Genomic DNA, 26,807 nt, shown 5'->3' with positions numbered 1-26,807 from the left:
CTGCCGTGCGCGGAGCTGTCAGGGCTGCTCCCGCAGGCGTGCCTGTGGACAGCAAATGGCATTTTGCTGCCATTTGGTTGGCATAAATACCCCACAGGAGCACAGTGCTCCAGACGATCACGGGCAGGTGTGTAGCAGTCATCCTTTGTTTTCTTTAAATGATTTTAACCAAATTGCGCCTGGCTCTCTTTGGCCACGGGACGGAGGTTCCCGCCTGGCTGTCCCACCTGTGGCCGCAGGGCAGACACTGAGCGGCCGCCCCGAGTCTCTGCCCAGCCTGGTGTGGTGTGGGGAGCGCAGCGGGGCACAGAGCATGAGGAAACTGAGGCACAGCAATGAGGGAAGGACACTTGTCTGGGTCTCCAAAGAGTTAATCCCAAAGTGGGCCAGAGCAAGTGACAAATCTGAACCTGAAGGGGCTACTTTTATAGGGTAGGGGGAACACGGGGAGGACACAACCTTTGAGGCCATTAGGGGAGGGGTGCAGGGTAAGGGCTCCCCAGTAGAAGCCCACGGGGAGATACCAAACCTTACAACCCAATTCTGCTTTGAGGAAGGGATGAGAGACAGGGAACACTCCAGAACCAAAGGAGTGTGCTACCTTTGACAGACAGGGGTGAGACAAGGGAACAAGGGAGGATTGACATGTGGATTGGCATGTGGATTGACATACATTTTGGTGGGGAAAACTGTGGTAAACAACTCAGGACTGAACCATTAGGGAAGCCAAATGGGGTACAGAGACCGAACCATTACAAACTTTTAACAAGGAATATCAAAATGTACTACAAAGGAACCAATGGTAGAATAACAGACTACCACATCAAATAATGTCTTTTTTCTGAAGCTGCAGGCAAACCATTTGGCCTCCTGGCAGACAGCTTTTCTGGTCCTCGTGAGGCCACTGTCATTTACTGAAGAGGCTCATGTTGCATTTTCTGCCTCTTTCTTCCAAAACGTTCCTTTTGGGGAGGGCGTGCTCTTGTTTTATTTCATTTTTTGAGTTCCAGAGCTGGCAGAAAGAGAGCAATGGCTGTGGTGGGGATGCTTCCTGGCTGCATGGGCTGTGTGCCCATGATTAAGATCACTGTCAGAAAGAAAGCAGCACTTTTAGAGGGTTTTTCATAAAGCACCCAGCAGAACACAGCACAGAGCAACAAGAGATCTGGTAAATGCCAAAATGGTACTCAGAGTGATTTTTTTTTTTGTCCTTGGAGAGGTTTTTTAAACACTCTTCTATATTGACAAACTGTCAAGGAGAGATAGTTCTGATTTTCAGGCTGAAACAAAACACAATGACTCGCGCTATGGCCCTAAGAAAGGCAGGCAGGTGAAAAAAGAAAGGAGTAAAGAAACGCTTGCTTGGATCTTGCTCCCACATATTTGTCAGTGTGTCTGTGACCTGAGCAAGCTGCTACCTCTGCTGCTCAGCTGCCACCATGGTGGCCCACAGTGTCACAGGGAAGCTGGCGAGGTGTGGCCAAAGCCACCAGCCACCAGCCCTGGACACACGGTAGAACCCTCACCAATGGTTAACTCCATCTCTGCTGCAAAAACACCAGGAACACTGAGCAAGGCCACACCAATTGTAACAAAAGCCACTCCCCCCCATTGCACCAATAAAGTAATTTCCCCCCCTTTTCTTCCCTGAGAAAGCCGTGTATGAAGTTATGGCAGAGAGGGCTCAGGCCACACCAGGGACAGGAATTTAAGAGAGTCAAATCCCACATCCACCTCCTGTCCTTATACTCCATCTTGGAGATAATTTTGTTGTGTCTGCCCCTCTTTCAGCTGTCCTGTCTTTTAGGTCAGACTTGTTCTTGTTATTTGTACCATATGTAGAACCAAGGGGCTCCCAATTCACTGTGGTAGTGGTAGTAGTAGTAAAAATTGTAATTATAATTATATTAAAAGACTGAGCTGTAGCCAAAACAAAATCCCTTTTCAAACATTCCTATTGAGATGTGATCCATAAAACTGCATTTTTATGTCAACACATTGGCAATGTTATAACCCAGAGGCTGAAATAGGCAAAGGCATAGCTATATGCATATTTATTTTATATCAGCCCATTTTTACACCAATGTGTTTATGATTACATGGCACATAAGAATTTTATTCTCCTGTGTTAACTGGGATATGCATACATAGCAGTGTTCCATTTACACAGCTAACGTTAGATGACTAGTTTGTGATTCTCGGTGGTGCACAGGTAGCCTAACCTTTTTTGATCACATGCAAGCTGGTCTAACTGTTTTATGACACCAGGCTTTAAAGAGAAAGGATCAGCAGGCTTAAACTTTACAAAGGCAAGGAATTGGCCCTTGCTACTTGTGGCTTAAGAAAAACCAAAAAAACCCAATCAACTAATTGCAGGAGGAGCTACCACTTCCCTTCTCTGATGTGGCATCTCCCATAGCAGCAGATTGTCTCTCTGGCTCATCCAACCCTGGAGTCAGGTGGTTGTCAAGAGCTGTCTTTTCCCCCTCTGGTATTTTGGCTCTTGGTCTCTAGGTTGGAGGCCGCAATTTTCAGCACCTGCTAACGAATTTTTTTAACAGATGATAGAAAAGAAAGCTTCCAAATGCAACAGATACAATCTGCTGTTGCCTGGGTCAAGCATGGACCACAGGGCTCATTTGCCCTGGAGATGGGGGTCTAATGATGTCCATGGTTCTGGCAATTATGTCGTGTTCCTCTAGGATGATGGTCAGTGTAGCACCTTTCTGTGAATTCTGTGAATTCTTTGCTGCAGAGGAGAAGCACACTGTGCACGAGCTTTCCTCTTCCTGCTGTAGCAGTGACTTGCTCCTCCAGTACCAGGAGAATCCACACTGCCAAAACCTGTAATTTGCGTTATTTCAAACACACTTTCATTTAAAATCCAAAGGAAATATTGAACTAATTCAATATATGCAGGTTCAAATTGCAGCACCACCACAGTAAGAATTCAGATGCTCTGTTCCTTGCAGAGATCATGTCTAAAACAAGTCTTGACATAAACCCCCACTTTAATATTTCTGGCAGCTCTCTGTCCCACGACTTCCACCACCCTTTGCTAAACAAGTCCCTTGCCCCCTTCCCTCTGTTTTTCTTGTGACAGTGTGTGTATTTTAATCCAATGTAACTATTTGTTCTCATAGCCTTCCCTGGCCAGCAGGAAATAATGGGACCTCTGAACGGCTCTTGAGAGGCAAGAGAAATAAATAAAAGACAAGGAAATTGAAAGAATAACAAAGAACAGACCATTCAGAGCAGGTTTCCATTAGGCTCAGGAGGCAAATGACAACAGGCATGGAAGGCTGTAGATGAGAAAAAATGTCTTATAAGGTTTTTGTCACTCACTGGTGACACTGGCTAGAAATAAATATGCCTTTTTGTCTTTCTTCTGAGTCCTAAGCTGATTCAAGGTGGAAATCAAGGGAAAAGTAGAAAGTTGGATGTTTGCAGAGTTCATGTTATAGCTGGGACTTCTTCCACTGCCTTTTCCAGTGTACAGAACTACAGGTACACATCCGTAACGCCAGCCACGTCTCTGTGCTGGTAACTGGTATGGGAGAGTTGCATTGCCTTCCTCCAAAAAGTATTTGTTCATCCTTGTACCAGTCCACAGGTGATGGGTACATATACTTTTCCCCATCTTGCATTCAGAAGTCACCTTTAAGATCTCTTTCACAAACTCATGTCTTTCAAACATGCCCATCATAGGGTCAGAGTCTGAAGATGACATCTGAGTCCAGGTGAATGTTATTCCCCTCCTTCCTTGCTTTTAAACTTTTTTTTTTTTTTTTTTTTTTTTTTTTTTTTTTTTTTTTAATGCTTGCAACACTCTTTTTCAGGTTTGGAAATTAAAGTTATTTTCCTGCCAATGTTTTCTGATTCCATGTGGCAAGCAGTTTTCGTTACAGTGGAGCAGAAGCCAACATGGCTGCCTCAAGCATGCATTGGTTTTGTGTATCCTGTCAACTCTTTCCTAGACAAAGTGAACAGTCCTGAGATCTGTTCTGCCTCCCCTTAGCCCACTAGTGTGACAGTCCTCAGTTTTAGCACATGATGCACAAAACTGAAACAAAGTACTGGTTACTTTCTTTTCTTGTAAATACAGTTTTGAGGACATTGTTGGTTTTGTCAGAACTATGAAACTTTTTCCAACTTTCCCCCATACGTTTCCAAGCTTGGCTATACTAAAAAATGTGACCTAACACCCAATGCACAGACTGCCATAGGATTGGGTCTGAGTGACTACTCATTTTAGCTGCTCTGGTCCCTTTGGTAAGGACTCTGGCCCTTACAAAACAGAGATCAGTGTTGGTGCAGGGTCTGAGGCAGTGCAATGACCTGGGGTATCTCGTGGTCCTTTACAGATGGAGGAGGTGAGTGGGCTGTGGAAGTGCACTGGAAGTGTCTGTGCATACCCTCACCCTTTTCACTGGGAGCCCAGCACACAGCCTTGGAGACAGGATTCATGGCTTGCTGGCCATTTTTCATCCTGAACTACAGTGGTTATGTCTAAGTAACAAAAGCATGAAGCATAAGGGAAAAGAGCTTCAAGACAAGGCAGGAGTTCTTTGTCAGTTCATCTTAAGTATTTCTGTCCATTGTTCTTGCTACATTTGTATTATTTCCTGCACGTACATTTATAAAATCAACAACTATAGTATTGTATGTGTTTGTTAATAAATAGGGCCATGAACCACTTCTAGATAAAATTAATGGTTGTAGATGAGTATTATCTTGAAACATGAGTGTGTTCCTTTGCCATGGAGAAGTCCCAGTCCATGGGAACTTGGATAATGAACTGGAGATTAATTAATGCTTTCTGTCATATGTCTGTTTGTGTCTATTATGGGGCTTAATTATGGAGTCAGTAGCTCTACGTCCTAGGCTGGTTCTCTCTCCTTTTAACTTTGTTTTCATATTTTGCATTCTGGACAACAACAATTACAATAGTGTCCATGTACTGATCCTTTTTCACAAGTATGAACATTTCAGCCTCTGCTGAAGAGTTTTTAGCTGTTTGCTAAGTAAAAGCAGATGTAAAATGAAAGAAGATTTCAGCTTATTGCACAGACTAAGTGCCAGGTTTCAAAACCTGTATTTTGGAATATGCTTTTAGTTTTTATGGCATCATTGTTTACTGTGTTGTCAACAGATTTACTTCTGTTCTACCTCTGCCCTTATGATACATATAGTGATGAGTGTTTAATTCTTGCCAGAGTGTGTCTCCCATATTGTGAATAAATTGCAGCTTGAAGTTGCCACATTTTGCTCCCATTGATTCCTCCCATTGAGGAATCACTGTTTTATTTATTATGGTGTTGCTATGGTTCTGCCATGATGGACTTTGAGTGTGATTCTGTTGCTCTCATAAAAAAATGACATGAAAAAAAAAATAGTGTCTTGTCCTCTGATCTGCCATCTATAAACCAAAGAATATGATTTGACATATAACTAGTCAGATAATTGCCAAAGGCATATGCCAGTTGGGACAAGCCCAAAATAATTTTGGAAAAGAGCTGACAATCCCATGGTCACTCATGGCAGATTGTGCCCCTGCAATTCCATTCAAATAAATCCAGAAATGCCTCCAGAATGACTGTTGCTTCATGTCTGCCCTCTTCTTTTTGGGCTACTATTTATTTCTGTTACTGGATTAGACACCATAACAGAGCAGTGGTCCTGAGAATTGCAGAGATTTGTTCCATGGTGAGCTGGAGTCTTGGACCTGTGGCACTGAAGGTTTCCATATGCTGGCAGGGCAGCTAGAGAGGAGAGTTTGAAGAGCAGCAGCAATTGGGTGGAGCATGAAGATGAAGGCTGGCACTGGTGGTGATTGTCTGAGAGCTTTTGTTTTCACAACAAACTTCAGGGAAAGGATGAGGCAATATAGGGAGTCAAAGGAAGGGCAAAGGCCAGGCTGCCAGGAGGTCTCTTCTAGATCACTAGCAAAGAGTGTAGGCCATGTACCTTGGCTGCTAGCTGGAGTCAAGGGGCTCGGAGAAGTCCACCAAGAGGCAAGGCACAGAAATAAATCCAAGCCATCCGACAGTGACCTTGAGCTCTGATTGAAGCCAGGTAATTTCTGCAGTCCTTACCTAAACCAGACTCTCCTTGGACCAGCAGGGTTTTGGTCTCTGTATGGACTGCAGATTGTGGGCTCTGACATACCCTGTGGTGGCAGGTTTCTGCCAAACACTGATGGTGCAAAGCCATTGCTCAGGGCTTCACCAGGAGAGAGGGAGCACGGGGGAAGGGATGTTTCCAAATGAGTTTTTTTTTTTTTTTTTTTAATGAGTGATATGTTGGCTTCAGGCAAATGGTAGAAGGTTTTACTGAAAAGGCTTCTTTATGGGATTGTGGTTTAGCTTGGGGTAGCTTAGAGAAGTCTGTAAACCCCAGGAGCTCAAGGAATTTGACAGGTTTGACAGGCCTTCCTGCTACTTATGAACAGGAGGCTGGAGCAAGTGCTCTTGAAATCACCTCTCTGATTTCCATCAAAGCATGCTGGCAAGCCAGAGGAAGAGATAAACTGTTTTCTGCCCCCATTTTATTTTCTTATATAAAGACAATCTTAGAAATATTTTTTCTGGATCTTCAAAACTTTGCTTTTTTTGACTCCTCTCAACACAAAATCCCTATCCACATTTCTAGGCTTTGGATTAGACCCTTACATGGAGCCTTGAGCACCTTAAAATCATTACAGCAAGAAACATTAGTGACACACCAAAAACTGGTATATATCAGCTCTAAAGAACGTGCCAGCTCTAAAGAGCCACTCTCTCACCTGGACCCCATTACCACTGTTAAGCATTTTTGTGTTCATTTAACTGTACCACACTCCACACTCTGCCTTGTACCAAAGTGAGAAAATAATGGAAATTATGAAAACTATAAAAATGATGAATGAAAGCAATTGAAATAATGAAAATGAAAATTACTGCAGATCTGTATGTGTGTCGTGTGCAATGATAGTAAGGGCTGCAGGTCCTGGTGATGACAGGGAGAAGAGCTCTCTTTACTCTCCCTAGGTCAACCTATGCCTTCACATCACCCCTGATCTTACTCAGTAAAGCGAGTGAGTGCTTCTAATTAACATCACATACTTGCCAGGTTTGCAAAGCAAAGGGCTTGGATTTCTGCTGTAACAGCAGTGGCTGCTGCTGCAATACTTAAGCCGTCACTGGTCAGAGAGCTGTTGCAGTGTTTGAGCTGGGGGTCACTGCCCTGCAAAGGGAAAGACTGGAAAGAATCAGTAATTCATGAAAAATGTACAGATAAGAAGGAATTTCCTATTTCTTTGAATGGTAGTAATTTAATTTAAGAAGAAATCCAGTGATGGCTTCCTAGGAAATAAATGCCTTTTTGTAAATCTCTGTGGTGAAAATTGCTTAGCTGAAAATCAGCAGAATTCTTCTTACTCTGGTTTCTAAACATGCCTCTGTTCCTAACCTAGCCCTAAGACTGAGAAACAGAAATGAGCTCTGATAACATGAACAGAATGCTTAGGGCAGAACAAACCCTAAGAGATTAAGTTAAATTTGCCAGCTGAAGAAAGCTTCTAAGCTTTATCAAACATACAAGCTGGAGAAAACTCTGAAGGCGGCATGTGGGCCTGCTAATATCTTCCACAAAATCTTCCAGCCATAAGAAGCTCCTCAGACCTGGGAAAGCCTCCTACCTCCTGAGGAGAAGGAGCAGCTTAGCTCCAGAGGCCAGCCTGTAATTCCATAGCCTTATCCCTGGCAGCACCTAACCAGCCCACCTTATCCAGCTGGCCCAGCTGGGAGGCTCATGGGCAAGCCACTTTATTCAGCACCAGCTCAAAAAGTAGAAATTATAATCCCATAGGCAAAGCACCAGAGAAGGTTAGCTGGGCTGAAGAAAGAAAAGCAGGCCCTTCAGTGTAAGTATTTTAGCTCTATTATATACTCCTCTTTTCCTTTTTTTAAAAAATATTTTTAAAAATTATTCTTATTGATGTGTTTTATTGCAAATTATGTATTTCAGCTTATTAATTCTTGTACAAAGCCAGTTCCTGCTTTTCTGTGCTCACTGTAGTAGATTATATCCTACCATTCTCAAATATTTTCATGGAACAAATATCTTGTCCTCCTTCTCGATAAACAGTTGTGAAACCTTGGGGTTTCTTTTACATCATCTAGACACTTACCTGTTTTCTTCAATTATAGCAAAGACTGCAAGTCCCAAACTACTTTGCTAGAGCTGTGCAAACACAGTAAGAGGTGACCTGTATGCCAGAATGCATCATCTAAACAGACAAGACAAAGGAAACACTAATGTTCCAGCTGTGCAAAGAGGCACTGATGTATACTGAAATTTCAGAGAAATTTCCACATAGGGAATGTATGCTAGGAAAAAAAAAATCAGTTTGGTCCAACTTAGTGCTCTATCACCTTGTGGTTCTCCCTATGAGTAGCTTTTCTCTCTGGAATTAAATGCTACCTCCCAGGTTTGCTCTTCACAGGTTCAGATCCACCTGGGGGGGGGGGGCTGGAGGAGTTATCACCACAGATCACAGATTTCTTGTGCTAGATATGGACCTGATGATGCTCTGAGCTGCAGCTAGCTGCGTAATCACCCTCCTCACAGCCTACAAATGAAAACCAGATCATCCTCCACATACCTCCATCATTAAACAGTTGGTTACAACCACATGAAACCCTTCAGGAGCTGTGGGAATTTCCCTGTGGCTCCCAGTCTGGGATTTGGGGTGCACCTCCCCCTGTAGTCCTTCCTCACAAAGCATCCCTGTGCTGGTGACTGCCCTTTGCTTGAGTAAGAGGGATGTCCAACATAGCTTTTCAATTTGAACTCAGCTCCCACTCCACAACTCATTTTTATTTTACTGGGATACCAGTGAAGCTGTAGCTCAGTAACTGATGTTAAGAGAAACTTTTAACACCTCAACAGCAAATGGAGGAGAATGTTTCCCATTAGTGGCTGAGGAAGTAGTGCTCCTGTAACTTCAGCCTTGAAAGCTAATGAAGCTCAGATTGTGGCCGTGGCCTTTGATGTAGAGATGCCTGAGGTCAGTGTAGCTTTCAGAGGTGCCAGTGCTATGCTGTGTCACTGCATTCGTCTGGGCGGGGGCCCAATAACTCTAATCCTGTAATCATGTTTCTGTAAGCAACAGTATTTATGGTGCAGATAGTGGGGGATAGCTGCAGTGGTAATTAAATCAGGGATAGCCGTAGAGGAAAAGCCAATCTAGCCCTGTAATATTTCCAGTAGAGGAAGTTACCGCCAACCACGTCAGTAAACAAGTAGCAAAATACTGGAATCAGTGTAGGGAGAGGGTGTAGGGATTCAAATGCCATGTTTGGCCACCTAATCCATCTCCCTGCCAGAACCCTCATTCTGCCAGGGGAGTGATGTTAACACACTGGCAAAAATCAGGCAATTCAAAGCTGTGCCTCGACACTGCTCCTTTAGCTTCCACTAATACATGAGGAGGGGGGGTTAAAGCATCCATTGATGAGTTTGGCACAGCTAGCTTTGGATTTAATTCCTTCTCTTCATCTGTTTTGCAACCTCAGGCCACATGTATTTAATGTCTTCTAATGTAGGCTGTTGTCTCCCAAGTGCATGCGAATTGTTGGAAAAACACAGTGATGTATTCCATTCTAGTGGAGGGGGGGAAGCATGTATTTGAGTGAGTATGATTTATCCAAGAGATAAGGAGAGCCTCCAACAAGCTATTCTGCTGTACTAATCAGTAAGTGTATAAACATTTCTGTTATTTTATTTTACACAACTCCATTATAGATAAATCTCTTCTTATACAGTTTTTGTTAAATCAGAGGTCTTTTATACTCTCACTGTTTTAAAGAGGAGAAAAATGGGAGTACCTGGTATACCCCTTTTTGATGTGGGTATCTCTAACTTTGGTGGGGATTCCGTGTGCAAAATCGGTCATGGAGAATCCACTCTATATATCAAGGAATAAAGAAAAATGATGGTTTAAAGAAAATCTCATATCAGACTGCAGACTTCAGTTGCATTATTCACAAATGCACACATGCACATACACAAATAGACTAATATATAGTATGGATGTATATATGTCTAGAAATAAACATTCACAAACATATTTCCTTTAGCTCAGTGCCTGAAAGTTCATTTGTGGGCATCCTGATTCTTGATATATTATTTGTAAACAGAGGGCCAGGGGACTGGAGTATTTCCTTGACTTCAATGGATGATGAGGCTTCAAGCTGTGCACTCAGATTGGGACCTCTAAGTATCCTGCTGCTACCTAACAGCTTGCTGAAAAATGACATAATTTGTGACATCAGCAATATGCTGCTTTAATAGGGGTTTATAAAGCGGTTCCCACCCTTGTGTGTTAGGACAAAAACATCTATAGCTACAAAATCTGAGGTGGCCCCCTTCTGTATTCCTCACACACCTTGCATCCTTTGTACTTTTTTTGGCATATGTGGCTGTAAAGTCCCAGTATGGGAAGAGAGATAAGCAGCCATTCAGCAACATCTGTGTGAGAGCTCCCGCCCCACCAGCACCAGGGAAGATGTCACTTTTCAGAAGAACAGTGGCTGCCAGTGGGAGGTTCAGCAATGCAGATTTTATTGTGGAGATTTAATTTCTAATACAATTCACAGTTTGTATGCAGTTGAAAAATGTTTATTACCACCCGGATGTTCAGGACATTTCTCAGATGAAATAAATTTCAATTTGGACGATTGCAGCTTTTAAAGCATTTTCACACCTCTGTAAACAATATGCTTTATATAATTCTAAAGGCAACAGTGAAGAACACATCAACTTTAAAATCACCCAAAATAATGCCAAAAAAAACCAAAACTGGCAACTTTGGATAACTGGACATTAGTCTGAAACTGATTCAAATATGAGGGTTGTAATGATTTTTGCAAATGTTCCATTCTATAACACAAAAAGAAAAGAATTACCATGTTTTAAAATAAGATGCAAACTAAAGCACCTCACATTTTAAAGCACATAGACACTTTCAGAACCTGACCAGCAGTAGGAATGTGCTTTAACTTGAAAGATTTGGTGCTCTGGAGTCACTGCTGTGTCACTGATACATGAAATGCAGTCAGTACCTGACAGAAAACCAACCTTGGAAGTCACAACTGCCTGGTCACACCTTCAGCATCTACTCAGATTTCTGGGTGGTGGGAGGCTTGACACACTCATGTGAGAAGGGCCTTCACACATGGCTCCTTATGAATGAAATGGGGAGGTCCTCAGGAGACAGATATTTCTGCAATTGAACGCCTAATGGATGAGGCAGCGTACCTGCCTTTCAGAAGACCATAATTTGGGTTTTCCAGCCCACCACCACTTTGCCCTGAAGCAAAGGTGCTCTCAGTTAAGATGAACACATAGAATAAATCAGGGAGGTCCCATGCAAAAATACAGAGACTTCTTTATCTCACTAAATAGTAGTGTTGTAGGTAGAAAAATAGAAAGAGCGAAAGAGAGAAAGAAAGAAAGAAAAAAAATTTCAAATGAAGAAGCTGTTCATTAGTGTAGCCATCTAGGCAGCAAACTAAGATGCAAGAACAGCTTGAAAAATACAGGGGTGAGAAAGTAAATTTCCTATTCCTCCCTTGTTCATTTTTAAAGATTCCTCTTTATCCTCTTGTTTTTGTTCCATCCCAGTACATTTTATAGCATAAAAATTTGCTACAGTATAAAAAATTCAGTATAGAAACCACCTCAGGTAGACACCTAGTCTACCCCCTCATGAAGACTGTGGCAAATGCTTACCTTACCTGCTTTTTCTAGTGAAACATCATCCTTTTTCTTTACTAACTCATCTCATTGTGCAACTGGTCTTCCATTGGGTTCTTTCTTGTTTTACAAATAGTGAAGATGCTCATGGATGCTGAGAAGTGACTCTGCTGCAGGGTATGTGGGAATAGGCATGCATCTGTCCTCTCTATCTTCATTCCTCAGCCCTTTCTCAGCCACTCTCTACCAATAATTCCCCCACCTCTTTGGCCACGTCTCTGTTAACATCAGCTTTGCAAGTTGTTTTACATGCCCATCTACTTTTAATTGGAGTTGGTTTTTGGTCAGGCTGCTAACTGGATGCACCAGAGAAGTAGCATAAGGGCTTCCACAGACAGCTCCAGACAAAAATCACCTCAGATGAGCTTTTACCATGGGAAAAGATGGTTTGTCAGATATTCTAGGACTGAATGGGAGGAAAGCATGGAAAGGGACCTGTAAAAGCAGAACTCATTGGGTTCTGCCAACTTATCTTCAAATGCCATCAGGAACCCCAGTGATGCAAAGAGGATCACATTGAACTCACAATGCAGTTGGGCTTCAGCCCTGCGTTTATGTCTGTGGTAAGAGATGTGAAATATGGTGTAGAAGCAAAAAACAATTTCTGCTTTTGTCCATAATGCTGAATTATAACTAACTGTAGCTCTCTGCTGATGTCTGCCCTGGTTTTATGCATGCTGACTGTATCCGGAGAGAAAGCTATGGCTTCTATTTCCATACTTGGTTCTCATATGAAATAATGGGGGGAGAGGAGGAGGGGGGGAAGATGCAGCTGCAAAAACAGTCAGTGAAACATAAAAATCCCTATTGTTTTGTTGTAGCTCTCAGTGCCCTTCAACTTCTGGGCACAGACAAGACCTCCCCCTGCTCAGGTTCAATACGCAGGGGAGCCTTGAGGCTCAGAACTCCTTTCCTACTTTTGCTTAAGCCTTGCATAGGCAATTGTAGTCAATTGTGCTTTTGTTCATGGAAAAAAAAATTAGCCCAATGCATGCTAATTTATAGCCAGGGAAGCAATTAAAAAAAAAAGTTTATTATCTTCTCCCCCCTGCCTCTCAAATGGAGTGTTACAGCAGCAGGGTTTTTCGGTAAATTCGACACAAACTGATGTCTGTGATGGGGGAGCAAGGCCAGGAACCAAGCACAGGTCTTTACATCTTCCCTCCACATGAAATGGGACAGCCTTCCAATTTTCTCTGTCTGCCTATACTCAGGAACATGCATGCTTTAGGAAAACCTAGGCACAAAGACACACCGATTTCCTTTGGCTTTGTCAGTAAATGCGTTCTGTACACATCTCCGTTACATACACACTTTAAAAAATGCTTTTTAAACATTATAGAAAGAATTCCTAATATAGCCACCATGTAGAGACATATTTACCTTTTATTACTGAACTTACTATGTGCTTTTCTTCTGTAAATTATGGCATATTTTTAATATTCAACGAAGTGTTAGACACCAACTAGTCCATAAAGTGAAGTAAGTTAACCCAGCTTGAGTCTGGATTTTGCAACTCTTTGCAAAACCTTAGAACTGCACCAACAGAGGGTTTGCCATTAGCACAGGACTGGCCTTTTCTTTCAGGAGAAATGTTTTTTTTTCAAAACTGATTGAAAAGAAAGCAACAGATGTATCTCCCTACTACATATTTTAAGTGGTCTCTGAGCAGAGTCATGATGTGGAGTTGAAAGTGCCTGACTGCTTTCAAATGAGCAGGTAGCTTTCCCAAGTGCCCCAGAAGTCACACAGGGCAGGCAGGAATGGGCAGCCTCTGCAGAGTGAGCTCCTCTTGAGGCATCACATGGGCAGAGACCACGGCTCTTCCCTGCACTCCCAACAAGTACCACAGACCTGGGGGACCTTCCTCCACTAGTTTACAGTGAAACACAAACTCTTTGCTGGTGACCCATGCTGATGATTGAAGAGGGTGGAAGTGATTTTTTCCCCTGGCCTGTGCTCTCACTCAGTAATACCAAAGATGTAATCAGACAGCCCTTTCATGTCAACTGCCACTGGTTTCCCTCTCATTTTGTAAGTATTTAATTCTGTATTGTACAAGCAGAGGTCTCGTGGTGACCGGTCTGGAGGCAGGGCTGTCAGTGATGGTCAGATTTGTGCAGAGATACTTGCACTACTGATTGTATCTGAGCTACAGTTTTAGGAAGAGCAGGATATGGAGAGTAAAAATAAGCCCTTCCAGAGGCATCCCATAGAGTAACAGACAAGCACAAACACTACTTAATATATTAGGGGCTACTGCAAAAGCAGCCAGGAAGGAAGTCAGGAATCTAGAAGCCTAGACTAGGTCTACCCAGCAGCATGAACACCTGCCATAAAATCTAGGTTATTGCAGACATGTGTCACACAGAGACAAGGCTTTTACGTTCAGCAAGCTTCAGTTCAGAAAATTCTTAACTGGTGTTTGTGCTCGATAGCACCGCTTTAATAACGCTAGCAGCACTAGAAGAAGTAGGAATAAAATTCTAAACATAAGATCCAAAGCTACATGGAGTCACATTGTAAATTACAGAGGCCCAAGGAGGTAGCATCGGCATTTCTTACTCCTCATTCTCATCAGGATGATCAGTTTCAAATGATGCCAGCAGGCAGTGGGTACCTACAACAGCTTTAGAAACAGGGTCTCTTGCACTTCTGAAGACATCATTCTGAGCATCACCTTATGGTACTGGCTTTGAGCTTCAGAATTAATTGGGGAAGCAATAACCCTAAACAAAGTGATCTCTCCCCTGCTTGCTGCGGGGGCACATGCAGGACATTTCCACTGTGCATCCCATGCCCTGCACCCCAGTGTGAGCAGGAAAGTCCCCATTGTGTTCCCACTGAGGGACCCCCAGTGCTGGGAGGCAAAGGGAGTTTTGAGGAGCACCACGAGGACAGGACCACAGGGGAATGATGAGGGGAAGGGCAGGTGTCATGGAAATGGAGAGCATGAATTTCGATTTCTGCGCTGCCCCTTGCAGGCACCGTTGGTGCCACGCTGGAGTGTGTGTGTGTGTATGTGTGTGTATACCACCCTGCAGGTGGCCTTTGCATGGACACCCTGGTCCTGACTGAAGGGATACTGTGGGCCTGAAGGTGACTAGAGGAGACCGTTTTTGCGGCAGAGTAATGAATGTGATTAAATCACCTCTTCCTCCTTCTGCCTTCCTTCCCCTTCCTTTTCCCCCATTCCCTTTCTCCTCCGTGTCCAGGGCTCCTGGCAGCAGCCCAGGAAGTCATGGGACAGTCTTGGTCCCTGCAGGGCCAGGCGATGCCTGCCATCCATCCATCCATCCATCCATCCATCCATCCATCCATCCATCCATCCATCCATCCCACGCTCGGTCTCGCTGCTGCAGCCCGGCGGTCCCGCGGCAGTGCGGAGTGCTCCGGGAGTTTCCTGCCGCCGCCGGGCACCGCTTCTCAGCTCCCGGTGGGAAGGACACCCCTCGCCTCTGCGGGGCACCTCGTGCAAGTGCCAGCACCCCAAAGCCACCCGCAGTGCTCCCCCCGCCCCGCCGGGCGCTGCTCCCCGGGGCTCCCCTCCGCGGCGTGCGCGGCTCCCCATCCGCAGCAATGGAGAAAAATAGAAAATCATGGACTTGCCCGCACGAGCCTTTATTCCCTTCTTTCCACTTTTTAATCTTTATAACAGTTGTTATAAACTAGCCCTGCCTCGGGACTTTGCCACGCTCTGAACCCGAGGGAGGTGAAAGCGGGAGAAGAGGGCTGGAGGGATGGGATGGATGGAATGCAAAGTTGGTTTCCCCCCGACCTCCCCCTCCTCCTCCAATTCAAAATCAGGAATTACTGCCCGAGGAGCAGATACTCCGTTTTATTGGCTCGTAAAAAAAAAAAAAAAAAAAAAAAAAAAAAAAAAAAAAAAAGTTTTCAAAGCCTAATTTCCACCAGATACATTGATTTTCCGTTGAAAACAGAATTAAAACAATAAGCGCGAGTAGGTGCCATTAAAGCTAAACCATCTCTGGCTGTTAATCACGGGAGAGAAAGATTAGAAAAGTCAGTGAAGGAGCACTGGGTTTGATACGCAAAAATCCGGAGTTTAGGAAAAGTAAGCTCAGAGGGGGCTAAAGTAGCCTAAGAAACAAGGAGAAACCCTTAATAAGAGTTAAAATTCAGTGTAAGGTTACTTGTCGATATTGCGAAGAATATACCGTTCCTGTAAGGGATTTGTGGTTGTGAAATGCATCCCTTGCTAAAATACCGTTTGATGTTCGTGTCGAAAACCAAACCAATCTTTTTTCCTTCTAAGTCTCGATTTCAAAACACAAAACCAACCAACCAACCAACCAAACTTCCAAAATCAAACCAAAGGAAAAAAAAAAACACCCCAGAAAAATCCCACTAAATTTTCAACCGCAGCTTTGAACAGCTTTCCTGGAGATATTTGCTTCAAACCTCACGGGCGCAGTACCCCTGTGTTCCCGAGCTTTCCCTGCCCTCCCTTCCGCCTTTTCTGCTGCTTGGATGGTCGGCAATGCCCGGCTAAATAATTGCTAGAATTAGAAAAAAAAAAAAAAAAAAAAAAAAAAAGGAAAAAAAAAAAAGCCGGGAAAATGCGCACAAGCATTCAGGTGCTAACCTACTTATTTGAAAGCAATTTATTTTCCATTTTGCCCGTTTTCCCCCTTTAAAACAGAACGCTGAAAGAAAGAATAAGTGCTTTAACATTTCAGTGTTGTGCTCTGGTAATTACTTTTTCACTTTTCCCCTAAGTTCCAATGTGAAAACCACACAGGGGGGTCTTTGCTGTAGCAGGGCTACAGTTCCCAATCCCAAGCGCAAGATCTGCAATTACAAACCCATTCGGTGCCCTTCCCTATCATTAATATGCACAAAATCCTGCTGCTAATCTTATAATCTGTTTTGTTTCATCAATTGCTTGCCTAGCACCAGGCGGGAAAGAAAAAGAGAGAAAGAAAAAGAAAGAAAGAAGAGAAGAATAAAGCCGGAAAATCACGGAAAGCTTCGGAAAGTAAACGGAAAAGCCAAATAAATCGGATTTTATGTTTGATAAAGAAAAAATCGTTAAGGCTGTTAAAAGGAAGCAGGATTTTCCGCTGGAGGGGTGGGTGTCAGGGAAATTTAAGGAAAAATCGGAATATATCCAGCATTTTATTTGCATATTCGATTTCTTCGCGTACGGGTCACGAAGTTCCTTCAGCAGTCAGCTGAGGAGGAGGGAGGGGGCTCAGGAGAGTGTATTCCCATCCCTTCAGTTTGCCGAGGGAGAGGAGGCGCCGAGCGCGGGCGAGCTGTGGGTGCGGGTCCGGGGCGCCCCCGCCGCCCCCCGCGCTGCCTTCCGCAGCTCCCGCGGGCTTGTCACGCCTGGCCATAAAGACTTCAGTAAAACAATGAAGACATTAGTTTTTGAAATCGTCCTCGTCCTACTCCTCCCGCACCCTCCCCCTCCCTCTCCCCCCCCCGCCGTTTCCTGCGCGGTATTAAGGGAATAAAACCATCTACACCACACGCGTCCTATTGAGATTAATGTAAAAATTATTCCAAGAAAAGAGAAAAACTCCCAACCCACAACAAAAAAAACCAACCCCAAACAACCCTTATCTCATATATCTTATTCTCCGTGCCCCGCGCCAGGCCTCGCCGCCGCCTTGCCGTGCACCTGATGATTTATTAACGCAATCTGCGGGGAGAGCGACACGCGTGCCCGGCTACGGCTCGTCCCAGCTCATCTCCTAAGTAATTGTTTCTCATTAGTTCTGATAATGTTTTAATAGTGCTGCCCGTAATTTAGTCAGCCTGGAATTAATAACGGAGGGTGTCCTGAAACGCGCGGGGATGAGGGGGAGCTGCGATATAAGCAGGTAGTCTTTAATTAATCAGATTAGCCCGGAGGTCCCCGCGCTGTAAGGGATCCCCCGGCGCAGCGCCTCGGACGGGACCCGGGTGGCGGCGGGGGAGAGAGGGGGGTCGGCCCTCGCTGCTCATCCCCAAACTCCGCGGAGGGGATGCGGAGGCTCTGCCGCCCGCCCCGCGCTCTCGGGACCGTCCCGGCCGGGAAGGACGGAGGTGAGCGGCTCCTCCGCTCCCTGGGCCGGGCCCGGGGGCTGCCCCCCGCCCCCTGCCCCCCGCCCCCTGCCCCCTGCCCCGCTCCTCCGCCGCTCCCGGGCCGGGCCCCGCCGTGTCCCGCCGTTCCCGGGGGAGCCGCGGAGAGGCGCTCCCGCCGCCCCCGCGCTCCCTTTCCTCGCTGCTGCCACGCCGGCCGGATGGCGGGGTTCTTCCTCCCCCACTTTTCCTCACCCCTTAATTAAAACAAAAATAACCCGAAATAAGTGAAATCGCTGCTCGGAGACGGACGGGAAACACACTAAGCGAGGAAACGGGAGGAATAAGGCACTGTGGCTCCATACGTGAAATGGGCATGGAGGCAGTGAGAAATGAAACTAAAAAACAACTGTTTTCTATTTACAATTTTAAATAAACAGAACAGCCTTCCCCGCGGTGTTTGTCTAAGTGCAGCAGCATTGCTGCTGTGTAGGTCATGAAAAGGTTGGTGCATAGTTTAAAACTTCCCATTCTGTTAATTTCTTAAAGAACAGTCGTTCATAGTCTGAGCACAAAAGCTCATGATTTAATGAGGAACAGAAACAAAATCTCTGATTGTTGGTGTTTCAAACTTCATTGGAGTCCTCTGGCAACCACAAGTTGATCCTCTGCAGCTTCAATACCCTTTAGCCCTCCATATAAGAGTACATGCTGAATAGAGGACAATGCCTGGTTGTTATGTTTATTTACCCTTACTACAAGCTGGGTTAACCTCTTCAAAACAGCTTTACTAAGCCCGTTAACCACACAGCCCACATGATCTGTAGCCGTATCCCTAATGTGATGTAAATCTGACTCGAGACCATATGCACAAGTTCTGCTGCATTGTGTCTCCAAAAACTACAAGTTTATTGCCGTCCAACCCTTCCCGGGCTGGACGCTTCCAGGAGGAAACTCTCTGAATAGAGTCTGTTTAAAAAAAAGAGAAGAAAGTCAAGAGTCCTGCATTGTTGGAGCATTATTTTTAATGGCTGTTGCACATTTACAGAAGGGCGGTGTTGGGGGGAAAGCAAAGCTCACACAGGGTGAAGATTTTCGTCGCAGTTATTTCAACGGGTGCATAATTATTCGAGGCTTTCTCCTTTCTGCCAGGAGCTCTGCATCAGAGCAGGAAGAAGCACAGAAAGAAACAGAAACAATTGAATTAGTTTCCATCTGCCCTTTTAACAGAGCTCAGGGCTCATGTTTTGCCTTTCTCCTTCAGTGAAGTCATACTAGTGCATTTGCGGTAATTACTGTGATGTCACAGATTTGATGATGCAACTTCAGTGCAGGCTATGTGTAGAACATGGGCCATGCAGGAGTGAGCAGTGGTTTGAGTTGGGAATAGTTTTAGTAAGTAGCAATTCCGGCAAGCAAACTATGACAGATCTGCAAAGTGGAAATGAATTTCTGTTTAAGCCTGACGTCTTTAATTTTACACCCCCCTTCCCCACCCACAAAGTATTATAGTCATCTTTTAAAACAGCTACTGGAGCCCCATGGCGAGAGCTTCATTTACCAGCTCATTTTTTCTTGATGGCTGTGGCAAGTGTAACAATGTTCTGTGCCTGCTTCAGTAATGGCATGTCGATCATGCTCCCACGGAAAGTAAATGCTCCCTGGAAAAAAGAGAATATGAACTTCCTGAGACACATTTGGAAATAGTAGTTGGTGAGTCTTGTTCTTTACAAACACATCTGTTTGCCAAGAAACATTATCTCCCTCAGGAATCCTGAAAAACATTTAGGAGACAAAGTAATTGAGACAGAGCAACTGCACTTAAAGAATTGTGAAGGGCAACAAGCTCTCCAAAGAGGAGGCAAAAAGAAAGAGAAAAGAGAAGCCCAGGGTGCAGCTGGCCTGTTGCAGCCTCTCTAGCTGGCAAACACTGAGAGCAGTGAGGCTGTGTGTACCAGCTGGGGAGAGGGGACGGCAGACACCACACCTGGGGGGCAGCTCTGCTCCCCACCTCCAGCATCACCATCCAGCATCCATCCAGGCCTATGCCACAGGGCAGCAGGGAAACTGCCTGCAGACAGAGGGCAAAGTCAGAAGTTTGATTTGTCAGTAAACAGTGATGGGTGTTTGTGGGGGTGGAGGGAAGTTTTCTTGACTTGAGGGTTTGCTGAGTTTGTGCTGCGGCTGCACCTCTCCATTAGGTCTCCAGTGCTAAAGATAGGTTGGGCCTGTTCCAAGGGCCAGGGACTGGGATGAAAGCTTAAATAACCAAGTGGATGGCACAACAATATTGCCCAAATCTCCTCTGGAGCCAAGGTAAAGCCCACCTGAGCACCACATGTAGGGAATTTCCCCAAATGGATGTGGAACTACTCTGTGTGCCTCAGAGGTGGTGATCTGAGAATTAGAATAGGTTTCAAAAGTCACTTTGTATTCTTAAGGATTTCTTGTTGGTACCATGGTGACAAGTTTAAAACAATTAACTATGAATCATAGTTAAATCTTAAACAGAAGACATATGCTTTAAATAGTGCCAAACCTGACTTGTTCCCTTAGACGCTTTAATCCTCACGTGTCTCTGAGGTAGGATTTGGAAGATAAAACACTGCATTAAGACATGCTGAAGTTCAACAGACAAAGCCAATCTTATTTGCAATTCTTACAGTACTTTGACATATTAAAAAAAAACCAAAAACAACAAACCCAAGCAACAGACTCAAACATCCAAGTACAAAGGTGCAATCCCTTCCCTGAAGAGCTCAGAACTGGGCCCCAGCACTGCATAGGGCAGCTCTGAGAAGCACTGCACACCCTTTTAATGTCCTGCTGCAATCGATACGGGATCACAGGCTGGCCTTGGGTTTGGCAGTGAGCAAGGCTAACCAAGAGCAAGGTATGGTCCATAGCAGCACACGTGTCTGTGCATGGGCAGCGCATGAGAGAAATGCACAGGAGAAGAAACATTTTTCTGGTTTTCATTTGAGGCTTGATAATTATTAAATAGAGGACTTCAGCATGTAAAGTGAAAATATTACCCATTTACAAAAATATTTAGGATATGTGTTACTCCAGTGGCATATTTAGCTAAACTGAAGAAGTATTAATTAAATACTAAATCTTGCTCTGGAATAATTAAGGCAAAAATCCACCTTAAACAGTAATCTAACACAAATCAATATTTTGCATGTAAGAGCAGGCTGCATAAAAACAATTGATAATAAATGGCTTTAATAGTAAAAACTATTATTTTATTTAAAGTCAATTTTCCTACTATAATTTGCAATATTTCAGGTAAGTTTGGAGAACTGTACTGACAGATACTCAAGGGTTGATGCTTCAAATTGAATTTTTTGTTTACTGAGTGAACGATCGATCCTACTGCACCCCAACACCAACATCAATATTATTATTATTACTATTAATAATATACCACTTCTAATTAACTGTTGTGAAAAAAATTGGGAACTAAGTAAACATTTTATGACATAGGACTTGGAATAATTCAGGTCTATCCAGTGATCACAAATTGCAAGGTACATATTTTTTAACGGTAAGAAAAATAAAATTTACTTGTTCTTTTTTTTTTTTCTTTTCTGTAGGCATTGAGTAATGCCCATTCAGTAACAGCTAATTCAGTATCAAAAAAAAAGAGTAAGGCTAATTCAGTAACAGCTGTTCCTTACAGAAGAAATTTGCATGTGGGATGACAGTCATAAGCAGAAGTATGTTGAAGCTTCAAATCATCCTTCCTTGTTCTGTGAAAGGCTGACTTAGGAGTACAGTTTTCCTAAGTACTTGCAATGGCTTGCAGAAAGAGATGGGTGCCTAGCAATGTCAATTCCGATCTCTGGTGGTCCAAACCGTGGCTGAGAGGGTTTAAACCCTTCCACTGACTGGATACAGAATGATCTAAAGTCAGATACCCCTGCAGGTATCTAGGATGTACCATGATGAATCTGGGCCAGAATGTCTTCTTTATAAAGAAAGAGTTAATTAAGCGTGTCTTCTCTTCATTAAAGTAATATGTTTAAAAGAAAAACAGGATAACGGTGTATACATGGACACACAAACACTGAACCGTGTGAGAAGTGCCATACATTTCCTGCTTGTCAGTGTGCAGCTGTACTTCGGGTTGCTAGGAATTTGAATTCTTGCAGGAAAAAAATGCCTTTTTTTCCCCTAACAGCAAAGGGTAACATGAAGTTGGCTTCTCTGCCTGTTCACTCTGAGGCTTATTTTCCCCCTGCTAATTTGCAGCGTTGAGCTAAAGTCCAGAAAAAGAAACTAATTTTAATGCCATTGAATATACCCTATTCACTGACTCTCTTTGCACCCACAGGTTTCAACAGATAGGAAATACCAGTAATTACAGCTTTGTCCCCATGCTCTCTTTTCCAATTCTGCTAGACGAAATTTGCCTCTAGCATTCTTTTAATTTTCTCTCACATGAATATAAAGAAAACAAGACTTTCTATAAACACCATTTGCTTTGATAGCATTAATCTGGGGATTAATTTAGCCATAGATCTAAATTTTGTTTTTTGGCTAATTTTCTCAACAATCTCACACTTCCATTCTGTACTTAGATTTCCAGTAGTTGTACTATGGGACAAAGGGCCTGCTCTTAAGGAAGTCTGCAGCATGAACAGGAACAGTGGCAGGTGGGTAATGCAAGGCTGGGATTTGCATCTATTGCATTTGGTGGCTGTGGTTCTTGCTCACCATGCAACCATAGAAATCATTCAGAGGTATCCTTTTCAGAAACCTGTAAAGGGACTTTGCCATCAGGCTCATCAAATGTGTCAGACCTGCCTTGGGAAGAGACAGGCCCTCCAGGAAAAGGCTGATGGAGAAGGAGCATCCAGGAGGCAGAGCTGCAGATGATAGGCACTTCTGGGTGACAGTACCTGGATAAAAATAACTCAGCTGGGATGAGAAGTGGGGGAGTGGAGGACAACCGTGGCACTCATCAGGCAGTAGTCTGGAAGTGCAGCCCTACTGAGGAATGGGCAGATTTGTGGACCAAAGACTCTGCCCCTGTTTAAAGTGACACAGCACAGATTCTGCTGTGCCTATTCAGTGCCATCCTTCATGCAGCCACACAGAGAATGTGCTGGAGGCAAAGCCCTTTGAAAAATAGGGTGAATTTGGTCTGCAGTGTATGGGAGCTGTAAGGGCACTTTGGCTGGTCCACATGGTACAGCTGTGAAGGCTACAACACAGCAGAAGGGTTTGTAAATACTAAATGTCTGTGCTCCCTCAGCCTGATGGCTCTAAAGCTCTGTTCAGGGCAGACTACCAAGGAGGAATCAAGGAAGAAAGCGAATGGGCAGCATTGACTATGGGCAGCATGTAGACTACCTAAAATCCTTCCCACTGATTGCTTGTCCTTCCCTTGACAAGCAAGGAAAGAGCGAATGTTTTTCTTTCTGGCATGAAGTATTATTCACAGTGACATTTAATGCTCTATTAGGACAGTAGTAGCATTTTTGAAAAATAACAGCAATTTATGCAAGATGCAGGCCAGACCGAGTAAGGTCTTAACAGCTCTACTTCAAGTGTCAGTATATCCTAAAGTGCTGTGGGGATGGGGAAAATAAGATTTGGCAAATATAGAAAACAGCTGCTAGTGAATTAAAATTATAGACTCCAGCAAGTAAAGTGAAAATATTACCCATTTACAAAAATATTTAGGAAATGTGTTGCTCCAGTGGCACATCTAGCTAAACTGAAGAAGTAGTAATTAAATACTAAATCTAGATTTATTAGATTTTTTTGTTTGTTTTTGTTGTTATTTGGGTTTTTTTTCCTCAGAAGGTAATGTCAAATGCTGCTCTTGGAAAAATGGAAATTGACAATGGTCAGCTCCAAGTGATGCAAGGATCCAGCCTACAGGCAAGAGAAGGCATAAGGCATAGCTGACACAGAACAGTCATTTTCACAGGTCAAGACATGAAGACATAGGCTCATGATAAAGGAGGGCAAAGCAGTTGTGCAATAAGAATAACAAATGCAACAAATTTCCAGGTGGTTGTGGAGACACTGAAGAGATGCAGAACTAAACTTTGTAACACACTAGTCTGACAGATTTTATGCTTGTATCATATGAATTTCCTTTTAGATAAATGCAGCCACTTCAGCACAGCTCAGACCTAGCAAAGTTCAACATGTAATTGAGGGCTCTTCTTTGACAACTTAGAATACAACCCTGGCTGCATGCTGCCATGGATCTTGAACATGGCTCTTGTTATATCTAAATGTCATCCTTAAAGATTTCCTTTATCTATAAGAAATTACATGTATCAAGTCACAGAGAGAGTCTCAGTATTGGTCAGATGAACACATGAATGCAGTGTTTCCTAGAACATGAAGACCTCTTTTTGCGTGTGTCTCTATTGTATTTGGGAATATTTACTTTGTGAAACTTTTGGGAGTAGTTAAGAGCTTGGTAAATCTGTAAGACCACTTCATAATCACAGTAATACTGGCTTTTAGTGGCAAGAAGCTTTTTGCCTTTCTAGAAGTTAAATGGAGAGGATTCAGGGTCCATTATTTCAATGTTGTCTGGGGATCAATATTCTGTGGTGGAACCAGGAGAGGGGAAAAAATGATACAGGTGCTAGTGTTTACCATGGGTATAATGGATTTGTGTTACATATGGAATTGTGTTGACTTTGACTACACAGGGGATGGACAGAATGGCAAGTGAAGTACCCTTATGTTTTTCCATAAGATCAGGGAATGTAAAGTTTTATACTTCTTCATCTGTACTGAAACCTTTTTATATGATATACAATGTTACATGTGGTTTTACACTCACCATATTTTATTTCTTTATGTACCACTGGATTAAGGAGAGAAATAAGCAGGATAAAACTATCATGATACAGAACATTTAAGGCCCCTCATAGTAATGTGACACAATTATCTCTGAGTTGTGTATTAAAGTACTTGAGTTAATCAAAGTCAAACATTAATTGTTCTGGGACATGTGGGACAGTGATCAGACGAGCTAGTCCCCTTTGGCTGGCAATACAGAAGAATTAGATGTACTCCTGCACTTGTGAACGCTTGAAGCTTTTTCGTCATCATTTGCTCTCTCTGTGGTTACCTTGTGCCTCTAACCACATCCATCCCAATGACTGCAATGAGCTCACTGAGAGGGTTACTGCAGACCCTCAGTTCTTAGACCACTGTAATCTATTAATCACCTGCATCGGTACTGAATGAAGATGGTATGAAAATAAGAAAGGATGTGAATTTTGAAGTATCAAATAATTCCTGTAAATTTCAAAAAGTCTGCTGGCTCCCTGTCTGTTGGCAGATGGGATTCCAAGCACAAGCATCAGTTTTGAGATCTCTGTGCTCTCTTTTTGGAACCACTGCTGTGGTTCCACTCAGTCATTGTCCAGACTTTGTTGATAAGCCTTTGATTTGATGCCTTGATTTCATCATACAAGTAGCCAACAACTTTAACTCCCATGTGACAGTTGCCAGGATTTTCTCAAAGATATTTATATAGGTTATATTAGGATTGTGTCTTGTCCACAGCAGAAAGAAAAACTCAATTGTCTTGCATCAGATGAAAGAATATAACCAATAGTGCTAGGTTAATTTGTTGTGTGTGTCCATACATGGGCTGTCCTAGGTCACTGTGTAGAGACAGCTGACTCTTTCAAAGGCAGCTTACTCTGGGAATCTAGTCAGGGTACTTAGATGGCAGGCTTGAAGGTGCTAGGGGGTCCTGGTGAGTAGGTAAGGCTTTGGCATGGGGGATACTCTGGGGAGTTAGGCCAGTGGAAAAAAAGGAAAAGCAAGACAAGATAATGTTCCAGGAAACTGCAATATGGATAAGAAATCACCTGCTGCTGAATTTTTGCATTAACTATGGGTCTAAAATAGGGATTACGTAATCCTTATGAAATTGCCAAAAACCCCTCTTCCACTACTGCCACTACCCATACATACTGATTGTATGACAGTCTCACAAGTGAGGGGAGGTCCTTGGACAGTACTCTGCTGTCACACAGTTAGAAGTAGTGCCCCAGTGGGGGCTGGGGCGCTGGGTTTTTTCCAACTACTTTTCTCAACAGTTTTGCAATACTTTCCTTTGTAGACCAAATCCCTGCAGAATGTGTGGCAATCTGGTTAACCCCTTGTCCTACTGGGCTGTCTTTGGAGGGGATGTGCACCTATGACATGGGTGAAATGAGCATAAGGGAACCCACAAGCCAGCCACCCTTCTCTCCTCCACCCCCTTAATCATTAGGAGATGTCATGAGTCAAACAGAGCTCCCACACTGTTCTGGTAACATGGGCCAGAGGCTGGTGTGAATACAGCCATTGTGTAAATAAGTAATTATGTAAGTCCCCTTCCAACCCCGGTGACCTGCGCTGGCACTCGTGGGCAGCTGCCAGGCTAAATGGAAATGAGCAGAAGGGGTGATGCCAGCTGGCCAGGGCAAACCTTGTGTACCTCCTAACCCATACAGACAAGTGGCCTCAAGTCCACAGACACAAGAAATCTTTGATCCACAGTTATCTGTGAAATACGAGTTCTTTCCATTGTAATTCAGTGTCTTGCCCGCTTCTAAAACCCAAAGGTCTAGTCATGACTTTTTGGAGACACCAAAAATACAAGGAATAAATGCATTAATATCTGCTTGGGTCTGAGAACATTACTTCTAATCCTGTACAATATTAGCTGTCATAAGGCAATAAGAGTTTTGTATTCTGCAAGCAGGGCAGATTTGGTCTCCTGAGGAGGGAAGGAAGCAGGTGGATGGCAAAGGCTCCCCCTAAAAAGCATGGCACTCATGAAGATAATTCCCCTGGGATTAATGAAAACACACGTTGTTTAAGTGACCCCCTGCAGAGGAAATTTGGAAGTCTTTGCTTTGGGGCTTAAAAAGAATGCTTGGATTTGCTTACAGGTAATGAACAAAGAGAAGACGAGCCTGGTCACAGCAAATGGTGTT

The 26,807-nt window shown here is 43.7% G+C and overlaps 1 protein-coding gene and 1 long non-coding RNA gene across 2 annotated transcripts in view; one reads left to right on the top strand and one right to left on the bottom strand.

Annotated features, from left to right (window-relative positions):
• LOC115495827 (uncharacterized) overlaps positions 1 to 26,807 on the top strand; it is a 71,570-nt gene that overhangs the window by 8,102 nt on the left and 36,661 nt on the right. The gene's annotated exons all lie outside the window — the stretch shown is intronic.
• CLYBL (citramalyl-CoA lyase) overlaps positions 18,833 to 26,807 on the bottom strand; it is a gene marked incomplete at its 5' end in the record, with an annotated part of 164,394 nt that continues 156,419 nt past the window's right edge. Inside the window, 2 exon segments of the mRNA NM_001245137.1 lie at positions 18,833 to 18,986; positions 19,391 to 19,490. Coding sequence (NP_001232066.1) covers positions 19,395 to 19,490 — 96 coding nt within the window. The 3' untranslated portion in view covers positions 18,833 to 18,986; positions 19,391 to 19,394.

This window comes from Taeniopygia guttata, chromosome 1 (assembly GCF_048771995.1).
Source record: "Taeniopygia guttata chromosome 1, bTaeGut7.mat, whole genome shotgun sequence".
In the NCBI taxonomy this organism is placed as follows: Eukaryota; Metazoa; Chordata; class Aves; order Passeriformes; family Estrildidae; genus Taeniopygia; species Taeniopygia guttata.
The sequence above is the reverse complement of the archived record's forward strand: the minus strand, read 5'-3'. Positions and strand labels throughout refer to the sequence as shown.